This window comes from Glycine soja, chromosome 8 (assembly GCF_004193775.1).
Source record: "Glycine soja cultivar W05 chromosome 8, ASM419377v2, whole genome shotgun sequence".
Taxonomy (NCBI): Eukaryota; Viridiplantae; Streptophyta; class Magnoliopsida; order Fabales; family Fabaceae; genus Glycine; species Glycine soja.
The window spans coordinates 2,244,226-2,264,078 of NC_041009.1; the positions used below are offsets into that span (position 1 = coordinate 2,244,226).

At 33.0% G+C, this 19,853-nt stretch overlaps 3 protein-coding genes across 4 annotated transcripts; 1 reads left to right on the forward strand and 2 right to left on the reverse strand.

Moving 5' to 3' along the window:
- Positions 1-5,454: 5,454 nt before the first annotated feature.
- On the reverse strand, positions 5,455-6,037 carry LOC114422499 (mitochondrial import receptor subunit TOM7-1-like). Its single transcript, XM_028388885.1, has one exon. It carries the CDS (start codon positions 5,980-5,982, stop codon positions 5,764-5,766), a length of 219 nt encoding a protein of 72 aa, XP_028244686.1. The 5' UTR covers positions 5,983-6,037; the 3' UTR covers positions 5,455-5,763.
- Positions 6,038-6,983: 946 nt separating this feature from the next.
- Positions 6,984-15,653, forward strand: LOC114421110 (homeobox-DDT domain protein RLT3-like). Its single transcript, XM_028386911.1, has 17 exons — positions 6,984-7,116; positions 7,345-7,680; positions 8,157-8,215; positions 8,299-8,526; positions 8,646-8,723; positions 8,806-9,022; positions 9,144-9,244; positions 10,539-10,625; positions 10,756-10,887; positions 11,037-11,177; positions 11,771-11,893; positions 11,988-12,440; positions 12,630-12,998; positions 13,177-13,794; positions 14,193-14,297; positions 14,402-14,603; positions 15,187-15,653. Exons 2-17 carry the CDS (start codon positions 7,371-7,373, stop codon positions 15,207-15,209), a joined length of 3,246 nt encoding a protein of 1,081 aa, XP_028242712.1. The 5' UTR covers positions 6,984-7,116; positions 7,345-7,370; the 3' UTR covers positions 15,210-15,653.
- A 468-nt stretch (positions 15,654-16,121) lies between these two features.
- LOC114421111 (ABC transporter I family member 6, chloroplastic-like) lies at positions 16,122-19,474 on the reverse strand. Of its 2 annotated transcripts, XR_003668487.1 has the most exons (6): positions 19,124-19,381; positions 18,811-19,032; positions 18,276-18,575; positions 17,613-17,716; positions 17,317-17,373; positions 16,122-16,525 (listed from the first exon to the last, which is right to left on the reverse strand). XR_003668487.1 is itself a non-coding variant. In XM_028386912.1 (5 exons), the coding sequence occupies exons 1-4, from the start codon at positions 19,379-19,381 to the stop codon at positions 17,627-17,629; spliced, it is 870 nt and encodes a 289-aa protein (XP_028242713.1). In that variant the 5' UTR covers positions 19,382-19,474; the 3' UTR covers positions 17,356-17,373; positions 17,613-17,626. The 2 variants fall into 2 exon arrangements, 1 of the variants encoding a protein (XP_028242713.1); XM_028386912.1 differs by lacking the exon at positions 16,122-16,525 and having other exon boundaries at positions 17,356-17,373; positions 19,124-19,474.
- Between the last annotated feature and the right edge of the window lie 379 nt (positions 19,475-19,853).

Below are 19,853 nucleotides of genomic sequence, written 5' to 3' on the forward strand. Positions count from 1 at the left end.
GGCACATGCATATGGTGCAAATGAAGTTGTTCTTCTATTCTACCTTCCGGTCTTTCACCGTCTATCTACATTGCACAACCATTGACAGGCTAGGCCGGCTCCTTAAAGTAGAATGTTTGACTCTTCCAAGGTTCCAATAATAATAATAACTGGGGCTGAAAGAAAGTGACCCAAATTGAGCCTTTACTTACTAGTACGTGAAATTGTATAATAAGTAACACCCTTTTTAATATATTTTGTTAATATTAGTTATAATTTATTGAAAATATAATTTTTTAAAGTTTTATTCCTTATTTAACATTTTTTATAATTTTTAATAAATTTTAATTATTAACAAATAAGTGTGTTTAAAATATTATATATAAAAAAAAATTATTCAGTACGTCATCCGCAAGACCCCAACTACAACACTTATTAATTATTATTAGTACACATGCATTAGGGTGTTGCTAAGTACACTCAACACTATTGCTGGTGCATCCAGTATTTTTTAAAAATCACAAACTTTAGCTGTTTTTCTTTAAAATGACAGGGTAATACTGTGTTATTTGTGTTTGGTTTTGTCATTATGGTGCGATTTCCTTTGTTGGTGATTGTTTTACAATCGTTGAGAGAGGTAGTAGTTCAGTGGAGATAAAAGTGTTACCGATGTTGGGTTTTTTTTAACATAGGTACACATTTTTTGGCGATGTTATAAATTTTAAATATTAACAATAAGTGTATTCAAAATATTGTATAAAAAAGGTATTATTCATTCAGTGCATGTGCATGCACACGTCGTCATCTGCAAGAGACCGAAATTACAACATATTAGTTATTACTAATATACATGCATTATAATGGAACATCCTATCAAGTCCTACCGCCCACGAATTATATGAAAATTATAATATGCATATGTGACACTTTTTACAAAAAAAATTATAACACTTTTTTAAAAAAAAAAAAAACTGATTTCTGTTGCATTAATAAACTTATTTCACAAACTTTTCTTCTCTTTTTTATATCATACAGAAAATTATATAAATATATTATAAACTTGATTAAAATACATTAATAGTACAAATTTTGTTTTTATACTTACATATATAAATTTTTTACATCGTTAATCAATTAAAAATCTTGTTAAATATCATTTTTAAATTAATTATTATAAAAATAACAAACTTATTACATACAATAATTTGTAATTAATTAAAGGTGTAAAATAATTTCATATTATAATATTTTTTTTTTCATTCAAAACATTATATTTAATATTTTACTAATACATATTATTATTTCAATAACAATATTAAAAAAAAAAAGATTTGTCAAATATAACAAACTATTAAGGGTATTATTGCTATCAAACATAAGGAGAATGCATTAAAATAATGCTCTCATTTAATACTCAAGATTTTAACTTCTTTTTTATTGTCGTATATTTGAAAATATTTATATTCATTTAATTAATTAAAAATAAGATACCTTCATTTGAAAATAGTAGAAATTGTTAATCAATTTATGTCTTTCTAAAAAATTGGTTGACTAATTTCAAATATCTCAACTTCTTTTTTTAATATGTTCACGAAGTAAAAGACAAAATTTAAATGAAAAATATTAAAATTTGTTAATCAATTTATATATTTATAATAAAATAGTTTATTATTCTTTAATTAATATTTAGACGCCCAAATGAAATGTTTTTTTTACTACAAATGTTATTTAAAATATTTAATGTGAGTATAAAATATAACTTATGTATTCAAAATATTTTTTCCATAAAATATATTTTTTAATTATAATATAGTCGATATATTATTAAATGTTTATTGATTGTAGGTTATAATTATATAAAAATAACGAATTATACTATGGAACTAACAAACAAAAATACTGGTTATATTAACCATGACAATTATGTGTAATTGTGAGTGTGTTAGTTTATTAAAAATATCAAAATTATGTAATCAATTATTATTTAATGCTGAAAATTTTGAAATAATAAATACTTTAAAAAAAATTACTGTTTTAAATTCCAATTTAAAAAGTTTGACTGCGATAAAAAAATATTTAATAGGATTTTTTTCATTTGGTATTTAATATTAGTGAATATAAAAAATGGTAAAATTTTAAGAATATTTAATAAATTAATATTAAATTCTTAATCAATAAAAATATTTTTTATTGTAGTCAAACTTGATCAAAATAGTGAAAGAAATTTCCAATCAAAATCGCACCAAAAAACTATTTAATCAGACTTTCAAACTCAATGTTACACGTAAACACTCACATTATCTTTGAATTCATAGATACTTGATTGTTTTTCTTAACGTCTGGAATGCTCAAAATGGAATGACAACATTGTCACCATTGCACACTTTTTCTGTTGCCCCTTATGTTTCTAGATACCCATTGCGAGTTAGTGTCTATTTCTTTTCATGTTTCTTTCAAGGTATATATACGCATTTGTTTTGTAGTTTAAAAAAATACAGAAGTATTGTTGCTGTGACTTCATCTTATTCCCTATTTTCTTTTTAGGTTGTGAGTTTGTACTAGGTAGTTTTTCCAACAATGTTCCGGCACCAAGAGTTTTTCCCATGGGCATGGCGATGCTGACCAATGTCGATGAAGCATTCCAACGAGAGTTAGATAAAGAAGAGATTAAGAGAGAGATAACAACCAATCAGGTCCCATTGGCACCACAATGAAAGCCTGAAGAGGAGAAAGTGAGGAGGGAAATTGTGTCGAAAAGAGCATTCAAAATTCCAATGCAAACATCGGAGGGGATCTTGCATAACAATTTTAACATGTTTGGAGGGTCTACAAAATTACGCTCATATTTCATGGTTGATAATAGACAAACTTCTGCGCATATCAACAATGATAAAGTGATCCAATTTGTTAGTATATACTCCTGTGTTTAATTTACCCTTCCTTTGTGTCTTTATCTTTCTCTTTCATTTTTGATTTTCTTTGCATGCTTATTCTCTTGTGTTGTATGGATTATGAAAAAATATTTTTCACTTTTAGTTTTTGATTGAAAAATGTCACCTTGTTTGAGAACGTCCTCTTAATATTTTGTCATGGTAAAGCTCTTAAGTTGTCGGCGAGCATAACAGATTTTGTTTCTTCCATTGCAGGCTAGACCAAATGTTGCTCATTACAATGGAAAGTGCAAGGCGATAACATCTACAACTGATGACAATGAGAGTTTTCATAATAAGGTCAAGCAATAATGGAGTTGCAAGTTGTGTCAGATTACTACAGGTGAGAAAGGCTTGAAAGATCATTTTCAAGGGGAAAAAACATAAGGTTAAGGCATCAATGAAAACTCAAAAAATAGGTAAGAGCAACAACATATTGTCATCATTAAAGAAAAGTAAACATCAAGTGAAATTTACTAAAATCATTGTTATCATGTATTCAGGATTAGATTCCAGGCCAAAAGGTCAGACACTTCATCCTTAAAACTCAATCAAAAATTGTCATTGAGAGCATTAAGAATGAAAAAAAAAACCCAAGGACTAATATAAAGAAATTTGGCTAAAACAATGGTGGTGAATCCTTAATGACAATACAACATGTTGTATTTCCTTATTATGTAAATTCATGAATACTTATTTGTTTCATTTATTAATGTAATAGCTTTTTATATGCTTTGATATTTATGATTATAGAATGTTATGTGAGAAATTTAATTGATTTGGTGCGAAAAAACTTAATGCGTTACATCTTAATTTCATATCAATTTCATCTATAACATATAAATATATACTCATCTTCATTTAATTTAGTCTTTATTGGCTCATCTTTTCCAACCCAAACAGCATTGTATTTACATGAAATTGGAGAACATTTTTTGATATTTTGAATGTAAATTCCTGGATTTCAAGGCATAAAACAAAGAAAAAAATTATTACATTAAAAATAAAAGTACATTTAAATTTTTTTCAATTGACATCCAAACATAACAAAATGACTTGGTTTCATTTTCCTTTGCACGGACTCATTTATAAGTGGAAACATGATAGGGTGTTTATTTTTCTGTCGAGCATGAATGCTTCGTTAATGATAAATTCATGTTTGACATTTATTTGAGGTTTGAAAATGAAAAACCAAATACACTTAATCATAGGAAAGAAACACAAAATTGAAGCGAGACAAATAATGTCTTGTTAGGTCTATTTTTTGCTACATAAAACCAATTTTTAAATTAAAAATAAAAAAGTTTTAAAGAAAAAGTAGAGACTGTTTGTAAATTTTCATTTTTTTACTTGAAATATCCTTTTAAACCAAACAGGGCAAGAGTTACAAGGATAACACGGCATTAATTTTGTTTTTTTACTGATCAATTATGATTTTTTTTTCTAAAACTTTAGGAGTGAAAATAATGAAATCGAAGATGTACACTGGTCAAATTTATCAACAGTGTAAACAGCATCGATTGCACACCAATTACCAAATATCTTCATATCACCCGCTAGAAATCTCATGATCATGAATTCAAAGCAATACACCAAATTATAAACTAAATTTATTAAAAAGCCATTGTAGTCTCTAGAATTATCATTCATCAATAATCTTATCTTTTGTTATATAATTTTAAGACTTTAACTATCATTTAATCACATAAATAATTCAAATGACAGACACTTGGGAATTAATCACTCATTGCTTTATAAAGTATGTTGAACCAAAATGCTTTTGAATATGGATTAATTATGAGAAAAATCACGTTTTTTTTAAGTTCCCCAAGAAAACTGAAAACTGAATAATTTTTTGTTTCAAAATTGAACCAAACAAGCTTCTATCAATTTAAATCCCAAACATTAACAAGTACTTATATAGTGCATTGCTCAACTCAAATGACTTGATAAGAGCAATATCTTTCGTATAAAAATCAATATGGTACCAAATGAGGTTTTAAAACCGAGTTTCATGGAATTTTCTCAATCACACAATCTTGACCTTAGATGATCTCTCTAAATTGTTTGCAGTTTCCTGCTTTAAACTTACGGAAAACTCAGTACTGCAGCTATATCACATAATCATAAAGTAGGAAAGCTCTGATGGTTAACCCTCTTAAAATCTTATTCAAATCAAGCCAAAAATATTTGTCTCTATTCTTTACTGAAATTGGAAAATAAGTATCAGCTTAAAAAAAAACTTTCATCTTCCTTCTAATCAAAGAAGAAACATAAACCCCCAATTTGGTGCGGGTAAATTGTAATTTCAAGGCTATTTTGAAGTAAAAATATCACCATCAAACTAATGCAGTAATAATAATCCTTACCAAATTAAAATTCTGAAAATCATCATGGCACCAGAATAGCGTTTTTTTCTTCCTAAGAAACCCAGTCAATCTTACGCATCAAACAAAATTGCAAAATTCAATATCCTAAAGTACAGAACACAATAATTTTCCACCTGCTCAACCAAACATAAACACATGAACCGAAAAAACAGAGCAACCCAAAATCACATTTCATCCATTCATCAAAATCATAAAAATCACAATTCGTCAAGATAAACAACCCAAAACGCAGGAACACGATATTTGAACATTGTAATAATTATAAAAAAAACGGATTATTTACTACTGCGTCTTCCAAAATTATCCAAAAACAGACAAGCTAATCCACTTTGAACACACCATGCCACATGAGATGTGCAAGTGAAAATTGATCCATAAAGAAACTTACAAATGTAGAAAGGGGGCAAAATAAGAGGAAAAAAAGAACGACGTCGCGTTGATGGTGGAAGAATTGAAGAGGTGGATCAGACGGGGCTGAGAAGCTGGGAAAGTGGGGGCTTGGGGTCAGAGTTCATACCGATGACGATGACCAAAGGGATGAAACCGTAGTGAGTGATGACCTTCGCTTTTCGCATCGCCCATGTCGTCCACTCCTTCAGGCACTCGCTCGCGGATCGATCTTCCGCAGCCTTCGATCCCTTTGAACTCTTCCCCTTCGCCTTCAGAGAAACCCTTGACGCCATTGAAATTCCCCTTTTTTCTTTCTCTCCCTCCAAAACGGTCTATTTGGTCGATACCATAAACCCTAATTATAGCCGCTATGTCGTATACGTCACACGACTTGTCGCTTTACTGTGGCTGTTTTTAAACCAAGCATATCCCTATGATATATACGATACGACAACAGGGGTTGCGTCGTTTAAGCTTTATATATATATATATATATATATATATATAAAAGAAGCTTGCACTTAACACTTTTTTTTTTGAGTGTGAAGGTAACCCTCTCCTACTAATTTTTGGTAAATACGGAGTATATTTTATATTTTAATAAATTAAATATCTTTGCTTTTCTACTTACATTTTATTTCTAGAGTGATAAATTAACAATCTTCAAAAGTATCAGTGTACTTAAAGAGCTCAATATTCATGTATTGTCAATGTAAATACATTTAACATTATCAATCATTAAAAGTTTAAAACATTATTGTTGGTAGAACTTTTAAAATAATTAGGGAGTTGCTTTGCACGGTGTGAGTAAATCAAGGTGAGAGAGAGGAAAAGAAAAAAATAGCTTAATATTGAATTATAGGTTGACCCTTAGGAGAAATTTGACATATTTCATGTAACTATTAACTATAATAGAAATCAATAAAATTATTATAAGTGGTAGATAAACTACTTAGTCTAAATTAAATTATTCTTGCTATTATAAGTTTAGTGATGAGTTGATTTTGATAGTTACTTTTTTCAACTTCAATGTTGTTTAAGCTTTTGAAACACTTAATCTGAAATATAAAATTACATTCCGAAAAAGTCTTTTCAAAATGTAAAGATATATATACATTTCAGAGAAAGACCTTTAAATTTTGACATTCTAAATTAGATGCAGGAAGTAATATGGGAGGGGTAGGAAGTAATTGCCGTTGATTTGGTCGAGTGGGCTGAAATGGAGCCCAATAAAAGAGAACAGTATGATATTTCGGTTGGTTCCCATAAAAAATGGCTGGGACTGGGTTGTTTGGTAAAATGAGAGAGATATTTCTCTTTCTTCCATAAAACCCAAAACCCTACTTCTCCTGTATATTATCCTCACCTCTGCTTCCAACTCACTTCACTTCATTTCATTTCGTTTCCTGAAGCTCTAATTGATTGCGGTACGTTTCTCACATCTCTATCCATTCACTCTTCTCTTTCCCTTCCATTTTTTTCCTTTCACACTTTCTCCACAGACCGCCACAACACTCAACTGTCGTAACCGAATTCAACGATTTCCAGCGTTTTTTGATCGCCATAACAACCAATTACATCTTCTCCGCAAATTCATTTCAGCATCAGTTCTGAACTCTAGTTTCGACTCTCTTCTAATTTTTATTTTGGCGCAGATGAGAAGCACTGAACACTGAGGGTGATGGAAGACTATGATAGTTACATAGCGCAGAGTGGTAGGGGAGAAAATGGATTGACAGTGGCATCGCGTGCTTGTTCGCGCGACGAATTTCGCCCACGTGGCGGAAAAGTACTATCGCGTGTTGCTGCTGTTGCGGCTGCAAGAAACGGTTCTTCGACTTCAAGATATGATATGGCTGTGACGAGTAATGTTAAGAAAAAGCAAAAACGTAAGGGCCTTCAGGAGCTGTTTACAACCGATTACATTGTGAACAGCGTGTTACGGAAGGATGGTCCTCCACTTGGTCAGGAATTTGATTTTCTTCCTTCTGGTGCGTTTCGAATGGTTTATAGTTATTATACTTCGTACTCAACACTTAATCCTCTGTTTCTCTTATTGTATTAGATAGTTGTGGAACCATGGTATTAGATAGGGGCATAAGGTATTCCTTTTTGGTGATGAATGGTGATCGGATTCAGTGGATTTTTTTTTTCTTTAGTTGTTAAAAATACTGTGCATTACAACCCGAGCAGTACAGTATGGAGTATAAAGTCTAGAAATTAAAATTTTAGAATAGATTGCATTTGACCTTCTTAGAGGTTTACGAAACCTATGCAAACAACCCTTCCAGTCTCATTTAAACCTGCCCATTCTATAGTTTTTTGGTTGACAGATACTCATTCTCCCTCTTCTTTCATTTCTATTATTATTCTAAGTATTCCTTTTATTCTCTTTAGTCTTTTACGTCTCACTGTTATAATTTTTATAACTAGCCTTATTTTGTCCATTTCCTCTTTGTTTGATTAGGACCCAAATATTTCATTTCTGCTTGTGAAGAGGACCAAGGGTCCTCCAAAAGGAGGAAGGTAAGTTTTAGTATTTAACAAGAAAGTTTTTTTATGTTTCTTTTTACATTCCTTTGCATTTGTCACAAGTCCTCTTTCCTCAGGTTCCCAACAGTGCAACTCGAAGTCTCGCTGATTGTAATATGAAAGCACCTGTGAAGAAACATGGTATTGGCAAAGGTCTGATGACAGTTTGGAGGGCAACAAATCCTGATATTGGAGACCTTCCATTTGGTTTTGGCGTTTCTGGCCAAGAAGTTCCTCTAATCTCAAATTCTACAGGACCGAAACCAGTCCGTGAGAACAGGTCATGGAAAACAGTAAACAGGAATGTGAGTTATCTAAACCCATAATATTATGCACATTTTGTTTTCTTCCTATTATAATACATGAATGAGCATGCTAGTTTTTGTTTATAATAGTAGATCTTGATTTTTTTCTTTCTGCACAGGGAACGCCAAAAAGTAAAATGCAGAATAAGAGAAATAAATCGCAGGATAAGAGGAAACTTACCATGCAAAGAAGAGTGGTAATTAAAGAAGTTGAATGTGCATTTTTGTGCTTACTGTTGAATGGTTTGGCAAGTTTTTTGAGTTTCTCATATCTGGCAGGGGGACTTGAACCTAAATGTGACTCAGAATCAGTCACCAAAGGAAAAATGTGAACTAGCTTTGGATAGTGCAATATCTGAGGAGGGAGTTGATCGAATTTCAGTGTTATTTGATGATGAAGAGCTAGAGCTGAGGGAGTTACAAGAAGGAACCAATCTGTTTATGTGTTGTGATCATCTTGCTGCCGGTGGAATGGTTGGCTGCTCACTTTGTAAAGGTAATTTTGGAAGGAACAGAAATTGACCAGTATTCTATGTTATATTCAAATGAGTAATGATTTTATGAAGCTGGAATGTTCTGATTAATTCCAGTCATTAATTGCATGTGGCTTTTTACAGATGTGCTAGTGAAGTTTCCGCCAGATATTGTCAAGATGAAGAAACCTATCCATTTGCAACCTTGGGACTCATCTCCAGAAATTGTGAAGAAATTATTTAAGGTGCATATAATCAATCAGTTATGACTTGGAAGATCTGATTATGTTAATGCACATGTATTTTTTAATTGTTATATAGTGGTACTTGTCTTATGTGCAGATGTGTTTATGCACTCATCAACTAAAGTTTCTCTTCTATAACATAAATTTTTACTACTCAAATAGCTTAAAAATTCACCTGTGTTGTCCTTTGTCAGTATTATATGGTGGGAGATCCAAAATCCAGAGTAGTTTCTTGTTGGATTACATACTGGTCAATGCAGAAGAAAGGTTGCCATGCTAGAAAAAATGTAAAATTTAATCAACAGACTTGTAAAAGTAAATGAAAAGATGTAGTAGTTTATATAAAAAAATTTAAATAAAATAATTTTTCAAGAAAATTTACACGGCATTGGTTTGCTTTCTTTGTGATTCTCCTGGTGATGGTTTCTCTCATAGCCCAACCTTCCCATCACCATCTCATTCTCTGCCTCCTTTTGAAAGTTCCATTGCAGCCATGATTAAAAAGGTGAAATCACTGATCACATGAAATCCAACAAGCCATTGTCTGTTAATAATTTGGATGGTTTGAACACACAAGGGAATTTTGGAGAGGTATGTGAGTGTTTCGAGTTAGTTGGAAACTCATTGGAGTTGGGCGCCCTACACCTCTGTTGCATCCTGTCTGTGAAAGATTTGACAGGTGTTTTAGGTGGAATTAAACTGTTTTCAGAGACAGACATCACCAAAACACATAGAACACCTAAAAAAATTACAAGGCTATTGATCATAAAGGAGGAGGGATGAGGGATTCCATTTCTAGGATCACATGGTGTGTTTTGCACCTGCCACTGAAAACTAGCCATGCCTGGAAATTTTTATGCTGGGGAGCATCAAACCCACCATTGGAAGAGGTTTTGCTCGCCTCCTGTTATTGTACTTGCTTCTGCACTGTATGAGACCATGACTAGTTCTCCTCTTTTGAATCCCTCCTACCATTATTGTTTTAACAGTACCTACCTAAGGTTAGAGGTCAACATTCTTCCTTCTCTTTATATTTTGTTTAGGCTTCTGGAATTTAAACATATGATGAATATAATAGGTTATATAATGTGAAAGAGAAGGAAATTCTTCCTAATTCTAGCACTTTGTTATTTGTCGGACAAATCATTACCGGTTTTTGTTTTAACTTGGATGAATTATTACTGATGTTTGGATTTTATTAGTTACCCTGATGGATTTATTTGTTAAGTGACAGAAACAAGTTATTTCTTTGAAAGAACTTTAATTTGACATAGAACTACTTCTATTTTGGCAGGTTTTCCACTTCATTTATACATATGCTATAATTGTTGATATTTGCCCCTTCACCCTTGATGAGTTTGTTCAAGCCTTTCATGATAAGGTAATATGTCATCTTTGACCCATTTTGGAAGCATTTTCAGTTTTCTTGTTTAATTTTAATCTTATCTGAGTCATGTGAAATTGTAAGTTACATGCAAAATGTCTCTCTCTTTACTGCATGTGTTTTCCAGGACTCAATGTTACTTGGCAAGATTCATGTGGCCCTTCTCACACTTCTTGTGTCTGACATTGAAGTGGAGCTTACTAATGGGTTTTCACCTCATTTAAATAAATCGTGTAACTTTCTTGCATTGCTTCACTCGGTGAGTTACTGGGTTTCCTTAGGAGGCTATGGATTATTACATGCTTCTTGTCTTCTATATTTAATACATTATGACCAACAATCTAACATTTATCTATTTTAGCTGAGATACAAATTCATTGCGTGTTTATTTTAATAATGATTTGTCAGGTTGAAAGTCAAGAATATTCCCTGGATTTCTGGAGAAGATCTCTAAATTCTCTTACCTGGATAGAAATACTCCATCAAGTGCTGGTTGCTTCTGGATTTGGTTCAAAACAAGGTTCCTTACGTGGAGAGGTCCTTAACAAGGTATTCCAAAGTCCAAACAAGCCTATTCTATATCTGACTTGATTTGAATATGTTTATATTATTATGTGTATGTATTTGCATAAGATCAAACATTGTAGATGCTTTTGATTAGTGCATATTTTTGTATAAGCTGCCTTATGACATATCATAAATGGTGCACATCTGTTTTCTTGTATGTCGTTTACTTTGGCAGATTTTGAGGTAAAATAATATTTGAATCATATGTCATGTAACCAAAGGCAATACATGCAAGATGTTTACTTAGTCATGGAAAAAGTAGGTTTCAAAAAAGATATTTATTTAGTGCCACTTTTTTTTTTAAAAAAAAAAACTGTTAACAATGAAGGCATGTATCTTTATCTCAAAAATGCAATCATGAATATCTACGTGGCTAGTTATTAGGAATGAGAATAAATAGTCAGCATTTTCTAGTGTGCAAAATTTAATCTTAAATGGTGAGAGATGCTTGAAGGAGGTTTTGTTAATTTTTGTTGTTCAGTTGCTTTCAATATGCTTTTCTTGGATGTCAGTCCAAGTTTTCAGTTAGTGCTTACTTTGGTTTTAAGGTTTAGCCTTATGCTTTTGTTTTATAGGAATTGAATCTTCTTGTAAACTATGGTCTATGCCCTGGCACCTTGAAGAGTGAGTTGTTTAACATCTTGTCAGAGAGAGGAAACATTGGATGCAAAGTAGCTGAACTGGCAAAGTCAATGCAGGTAACTAACTGTTGTTATCTGATTCATTTTATTTGGATTATAATCTTTCTCTATATTACTGGTAAAATTCAACTGTTTTTTTGATACCATATAGATTGCTGAATTAAACCTTGCCAGCACCCCAGAGGAACTCGAGTCTTTAATATGTTCCACGCTTTCAAGTGATATTACTTTATTTGAAAAGATTTCGTCAACTGCATACCGTTTGCGTATGAGCACTGTTATGAAGGATGGTGATGAATCTCATTCAGATACAGAGGACTTTGGTAGTGTTGATGATGAACTTAATGACACTGATACGTGTAGCAGTGGTGACGATTTTGAAAGTGATCCAATAAACTCCAGTATAAGAAAATTGAAGCGTGCAAGCAGTCATAAAAATAATATGCTGAAAGTATACACTGAAATTGATGAGAGCCATCCAGGAGAAGCGTGGCTATTAGGACTGATGGAGAGTGAATATTCGGACTTGAACATTGAAGAAAAATTGAATGCATTGGCGGCTTTAACCGATCTTGTTTCATCTGGATCCAGCATCAGGATGAAGGTAAAATACTAAACTTCTAGGCACCCCCCGCCCCAAATTAAAGTGAAATTTTAAATTGATAAAACTAAAGTTATAGGCCTTGGATTGTCTTCGTTCCTCTCACTTCCCCTTCCAACTCCCAAACATCCCCTAAGATGTTTTATGAAGTTGTCTTATCATATTAAGTTTTGAATTATCTTTTTCGTACAGGATTCGACAAAAGTTGCAGCTGATTGCAATTCTAGCATTCAATTACAAGGGTCTGGAGCTAAAATAAAGAGATCAGCAGTAAAGAAACCTGGGCCACTTTGGAACCAGAAATTACACTTGAATTCTGATCCCTGTACAGTCGATTCCTCATCGTTAATCTCAAGACTCCATAGTCGTGAAGCTTCCTTTGAAAAGGGAAAAGGGTCATCTATTTCGCACCCTATTCAATCAGTGTTTTTGGGATCTGATCGTCGGTACAATAGATACTGGCTTTTCTTGGGTCCTTGTAATGTAGATGATCCAGGCCACAGGAGGATATACTTTGAATCTTCTGAAGATGGTCACTGGGAGGTTATTGATACTGAGGAGGTGAATTTCTTTGGTTTTCTTATTTGTCTAAGCGAAGATGTTTTGGTTACATATATTGGAAACATGGAAGAGTAAACAACCAAAAATGCATATGTTTATTTGTCTAGTGTGTCTATTGTATGCATTACTATTTTAGTGTTATAATTTTTTTGCATATGGTTAACCTGTATGTATGCAGGCCTTGTGTGCCTTATTGTCGGTTCTGGATGATAGAGGAAATCGGGAGGCTCTTCTTATTGAATCTTTGGAAAGGAGACAAGCATCACTTTGCAGATCTATGTCCAGGATTAATGTTAATAGTACTGGAAAGGGTTCTATGTCACATTCTGATCAATCTGAACTGGATATGGTCACTGATGACAGTTATTCTCCTGCATCTGATGTAGACAACCTGAACCTGACTGAGACTGCTAAAGACTCTCTGCCATCTGCTGGGGCTGTGGTAATTAAAGCTGGAAAGAAAGGAGAGGAACAAATTAAAAAATGGATCCGTGTTCAAGAATATGATACTTGGATTTGGAATTCCTTTTATTCAGATCTCAATGTTGTAAAATATGGTAAAAGGTCTTATCTGGACTCTCTTGCCAGATGTAAGAGTTGTCATGATCTATACTGGAGAGATGAGAGACACTGTAAAATTTGCCATATGACATTTGAGCTAGATTTTGATCTAGAAGAAAGATATGCAATCCACATAGCCACATGCAGGGAGAAAGAAGACAGCAATACATTTCCTAATCATAAAGTGCTACCATCACAGATTCAATCACTGAAAGCTGCAGTTTATGCTATTGAGGTGAGTTGTTATCCATATGCTTCAGTTTTCATCATTCATTGCATACTGGCATTGATTTCTTATTTTGTTAAATTGGACCTTTTAGGGCACAAATGCAATGCAAATATGCAATGCTGGGGGTTTGTGCGGGAAAATTGATACTTCATTTTTTGTGCCACTTGGTTTTGTTTGAACAGGGATGCTCTGTTCTAGAAAATATTTTACTTATGTTACTTCTAATCCAAGATAAGCGTGATATTAATTGATACTTAAATGTGATACCCTATTTCTTTATTTGCTCCAACTTTCTGATATTTTATATTGAAAACTTCGCATGGTTTACATGTATATTTTTCAAGCATGTGGACATTTTGAAGATTAATGATCTTTTCCCATTACTTTCACCACTGTTTGTGCAGTCTGTTATGCCTGAAGATGCCCTGGTTGGTGCTTGGAGGAAGTCTGCTCATAAACTGTGGGTGAAACGGCTCAGACGCACCTCAACTTTAGTGGAGCTTTTGCAGGTTTTTGTTTTAACTTTCTGTTTGATAGAATTTCCTGGAGCGTCTAAAATTCTATTGGTCTTAATTAACTTAATCTATTTTCTTATGAATTTGAAATTTTATAGGTTCTTGCTGATTTTGTTGGTGCCATCAATAAGGACTGGTTGTTTCAATGCAAATTTCCGCATGGGCTGGTTGAAGAAATCATTGCATCTTTTGCATCTATGCCCCATACATCATCTGCCCTTGCTCTGTGGTTAGTGAAGCTAGATGCCATAATTGCTCCCTACCTGGACAGAGTCCATCTTCAGAAGAAACAGGGAACCAGTAAGAGTTAAAGAATTTCTATATTATAAGAAATAACAAATCACATGGCACGAGATACTCATTTAGGCTGTTATACTTTGTTTTGGTTACAGTTTCACTTAGTTTAGATTTTTGGACATCTGCTTGAAAATTAAGGATATATATGCCTAACGCGCTTCTGATTGTTGCTTTATCCCTCTCTGCCCACTATCCTGATATTTTGAAGATGATAAACTATAGCAGGATGAAACCTCCTTTAAAATTGTCAACTTCCAAGTGTGTACCCTTTCAGTGTGTATTTTTTACTTGGAAAAATTACTGACATGTCAATATTCCAAGTTGCCAAATTGTTCTTGGTTGTTTGGAAGCTCAAAAATATGAAGTTAGGTGATAATTGTGGTGCTTTCATGTTCAAAATTTTATATAGTGATTCGTACTGTTGTGGTGTCATTAGAGATCTTATCAGAGAAAAGAAAACTTAAAAATGCTGGTGGAATGTAATTTATTTTATATTGTGTTTTCTCCCCCTTTTATTTTATTTGGGGTTGTCACAGATGTTTTCAACGAACTGGTCTTAAGATATGTACATGGTTCTCTATTTCAGGTCAGCATGGTCCTTGGCGATAGTTGTACTTACGTTTGTTGAAGTGTATGCGTATATTGGAACTGAAATGAAAGAACTACCTATGAAGGAACTACCTGTTCCGCTCCTTGACGCCCCGATTCATGTGCTGGCTTCACTTGGTTCTGAATTTTTAGAACGACTACAATTTGGCCGAAGCTTTTTATTTATTTATTTATTTATCCTCCCCTCCCCGATTTATACAGGCAATCTTGTTGGTCAGATGTATATAGGTTTACATTTTTTCCATATATAAAAAAAAAACTAGGTAGCTCGAGTTTTTTGGTGCGTAATCCCACTTGGTTTCTACAAGGTCACCCATTTTTCTTGCTTCATGATGTTTGTAGTCTTCTCGTTCGAGAAATCAATTTTGTCCTTGTATCCTACAGAATAATGTACTGACTGAAAATAATTTATATTATGAGAGGATTACAGAGTTTAAGGAACAATCCTATTTTTTTTATCTATTAAACTTCAATTAAATAAGGCAAGTGACTAGTGCCCTTAGTGAACAGGTTAAGGAACCAAAAAGGAAAAAAAAATTGAAATGTATAAAATTGTGTTGTCTATTTTTTTTTTGTGTTTTTCTATAATTTACACAATAAGTGTTTTCTCATTTTTTTTTAACCATTGCCTTGCCCTTATGGCACTAGTTAGCAAAACCAAATAAAAAAATGTAAAACTTTTATATTGCCCAATTTATAATATATGATGCAATAATTTTAAAAAGAAAGAGTTGTAGAGGGAGAATTCTTTATAATATAAAGATCATTATTTAATAGGATATTTGCACCGTGCAAGTGTGCAAAAATCAGAACTCAAAGCAATAATTCACAACTCAAAAAGGGCATGCTGATGAAGCTTGTCTATCATTATTCATAAATATTTTGAAATCACGTGTATAGATGAATATTCTAAAAGCAATAATTTAAAGTTTTTTAATATGCCCATGAAAAGGCTAGGCCAACTGCCAATACCAAAACAAAAATGTGGCTAATATTAATGTAGTTTGACAGCTATTTCAATCCTTACTGCATTTACAGCAAACGAGGCATGTGTGCCCCAAGTTGATATTTAACAATGAAAAGGCCCTTACATTAAAAACAAAAAAAAAAAAGGAAAAATTCAATAGTTTCGATATTTCTCTATCAAAGCCTACGGAAATAATACCCAGAAGACTATACGTCCCAAGTCAAGAAACATCAACATCTCTGTCAGCATGAGCTTTAGACAGTCTGCTTCCTCGTTTTCAAAATGGAACAAAGAAAGGGAAAAGATGAAAGGAGCCATCAGCATATTAGTGCAACTGCCTCACTACATAGGTGCAACACAAACAGACTGGAAATTTAAGAAAGTTTTATTTTATCAAAAGTATGCGATATTAATTGAAATATACTATTATAACATCCCATTCTTAAAAAGATAATCAGAAAAAGAAACTCTATTTTAATATACAAGTCTTGCAGAGGAATATATGATTAAAATTACAATCCAGATTTAGACTAGCAACATGACAACTTTTCTTTAACAAATGACTCGGCCAAACTCGATACTAAACTGCTTGATAAGATCAACCAATGTTTGAAGGGCCAAAAACAACTACTAAGTTTCATCATTTAGCTTAGTCAAATAAATTTACCAATACCACTACCAGTAATCATTAAACACTGAGCAATCTATAGTAAGTCCATAGTACGAAACTAAATTAAAAAAACTTTTGAAATTTTTTATGATCAAACTAATTAAATGAAATGCTCAGAATTTGGAACAGGCCTTTCAATATGAATTTATAAAGCATTAGGCAAATAAAAGAATATTTGGTTGCTAAATGCTTCCCTATTCTTAACACTGCAGGAAAAATGCTAAAACATTAGATAGATGGATACAAGAACGACTTCACTAATTGTAATCAACACCACATCTACATCCTTACGGTCAGCATCTGCTATTCTAGCCATAGAAAATTACAAAATTTTGTTGCCTAGAAACATGCTTTGTTCTAACTTCTAAGGCAGGTTGAATAATCAAAATGAAATTATATCCAGTTCACACAAAGATATTATTCAACTACATCCAGCAGTGAAACAATCAAATTTCCCAAACTCATCCTTGCGGAAGAAAGTTCCATTAGATGCAACTACTGAATGCCAGCCCATGCAATACTGCCATCTGCGTATGGAGCAAGAACCAAAATCAAACCAGAACAAATAAAAATTTCAAATTAACATGAAAATAAAACCAATTAATAAAGTATATCACTACTACCATTAAGAATTTTTTGTTCATTTCCCCAAGTTTATATACTGTCAATTCCCAACTATGCTCTTGAGATAGATACTAATGCAAATATTAACAACATCAAAGTTAATTTAAACTGAAACAAGGACAGGAAATTCACAAATAGATACCGATACTAGCTGTATTATGTTAAAGCAGAGACTGTTTCATATCCATCAGCCTCAATAGCTTCTACCATCGATATGTCGCCTGACCTTGCAATTTTCCCTTTGTCCTGATTTTTTTAAGAAGAAAAAGAGAAGTCCTTTCATGTTATTTCACACCATAGACGTAATACATATACAAATTCAGTTTCCCATACACTGTCTAGAGCTGCTTTCTAAGAAAGAAAAAACAATATTCTATCAGAAGGCTTATAAATGTCTTTACACGTACATAAATGAGATGACATCAACAAAGACTTTTACACTAGAGCCAAGCTTGAATAAACATCTTCACAGATCACAAGTCCTTAATACTTATAGGAGAAGAAATTGTGAGGTAAAATGAGTTAAACTTCTCTGGTAAATTAAAATCAAGATATGCCTTTTAGCTTTTGGAAAAGTTAGAAGAGAGAGCATGTTTGTGTCAACTACTTTAGGAAATCTACCTCGTCAAGCTCATCCTTCACTTGAATTGATAACTATGAAAGTATCCCAATAAAAGGGGAGAAAGAATGTGATAGGACCAGCACCTTAATTCCAATAATCAAAAGTGAAAACCCCATGTATCATACATATTCCAAATTCAAAACTTGCAATGATATTGAAGATCAATAGTAAGTTAAAAGTTACCATAACATGGACATGTGTAGGATTCAAAAGATCAAGAATCCGCCTATAATGAGTTATCATCAACAAGGACTTTTCTGGGGTGAGAATCCTATTAACTGCATTGGCAACATCCCTGAGCGCATCAACATCCAAACCAGAATCAATTTCATCCAAAATAGCCAAGTCTGCCCCCAAAACCGCAAGCTGCAAGATTTCATTGCGCTTGCGTTCACCGCCACTGAACCCTTGGTTCACATTCCTATTGAGAAAGTCAGCCTTCATGTTAACAAGCTGAAGCTTCTCCATCAGGTAAGGTAAAAACTGCACCGAAAACCAATCCCAATCATAACATGCAATGATGAGGAGATATATGGTTGGCCCAGTCATGGGTTCGAATCCCCCAATGACATTTTTAACAAAATTAACAAACTAACATTTAACAATAAAAAAAAAATATGCAATGACGAAAAATGACCTCATACTAAAGTCCTATTTGGATAAACTTCTTGACAAACACTTAAATGACTTGAATTTATCCAATCAACATATATAATACCTCGATTGGTCCAACCTCTTCTCGACCAAGTTTTTTCATTCGAGCATTGTAGGCCATGGCGAGAAATAGATCATTGGAAACACCGGGGATTTCAACAGGGGATTGAAAACTCATGAAGAGACCCGCAAGAGACCTTTCTTCAGGTTCCATCTCAAGCAAATTCTCACCTTTGAAAACAACACTGCCTCCGGTTACTTCATAATCTGGGTGCCCCACAAGAACCTGCATGCAGTTCAATTACTTAAAAATCCTTTCTTTTTTCTTTTCAATTGAATGAGAGAGGGTAGGGTAAGTGAGTAAGTGAGTCAGTGACCTTGGCAAAAGTGCTTTTGCCGGAACCGTTTTTTCCCATGATGGCGTGGACCTCTCCTTGGTTGACGGTGAGGTTGACGCCGTGGAGAATGTCGACGTTGGATTCGACAATCTTGGCCCTCAAGTCATTAACTTGGAGGAGGGGAGTGGCGGCGCTGGCCACGCAGACGCGGTGGTTGACGCGGCGGAGGGTGGGTTTTGGGGATCGTCGGAGAGGGTTAACGGTGGGAGAACAGTGGATTAGTAGGGATAACGCCATCGCTGCACTGATACGTAGAGAATCCCTTTTCTTTTGCTCTGATTCTTTTCAATGTTTTGTCTGAGTCTTTCAACCCATCCAAATTAAATTTAAGGTTTAGATACACTTTTTTCATGTAATTTAAGGTTATATTTTTCGTTTTTGAAAAAAAAAAAGATTGTTCTAATCCGACATTATGTTTTTTTTTCCTGGCTTGATATAACACTTATTTTAATGTTCAAAAGTATTTTGAAAAATGAAACAATTATATTCTATGATTAAAATGAAAGAAGATTATAATAATAAAAATAAAAAAACACTAAATTAAAAAAAAATTAAGCCTGAATTTAATTAAATTGGTATGAATTTACTTATTAATTTTTAGTAACCATGTTAGTTGGGTTAAATTGAGTTGAGTGATTTAAAAAAAATACTCATTTCCTAAAATAATAATTTTTATTTTCTGATTTTACATACCGGCAATTTTTTAATT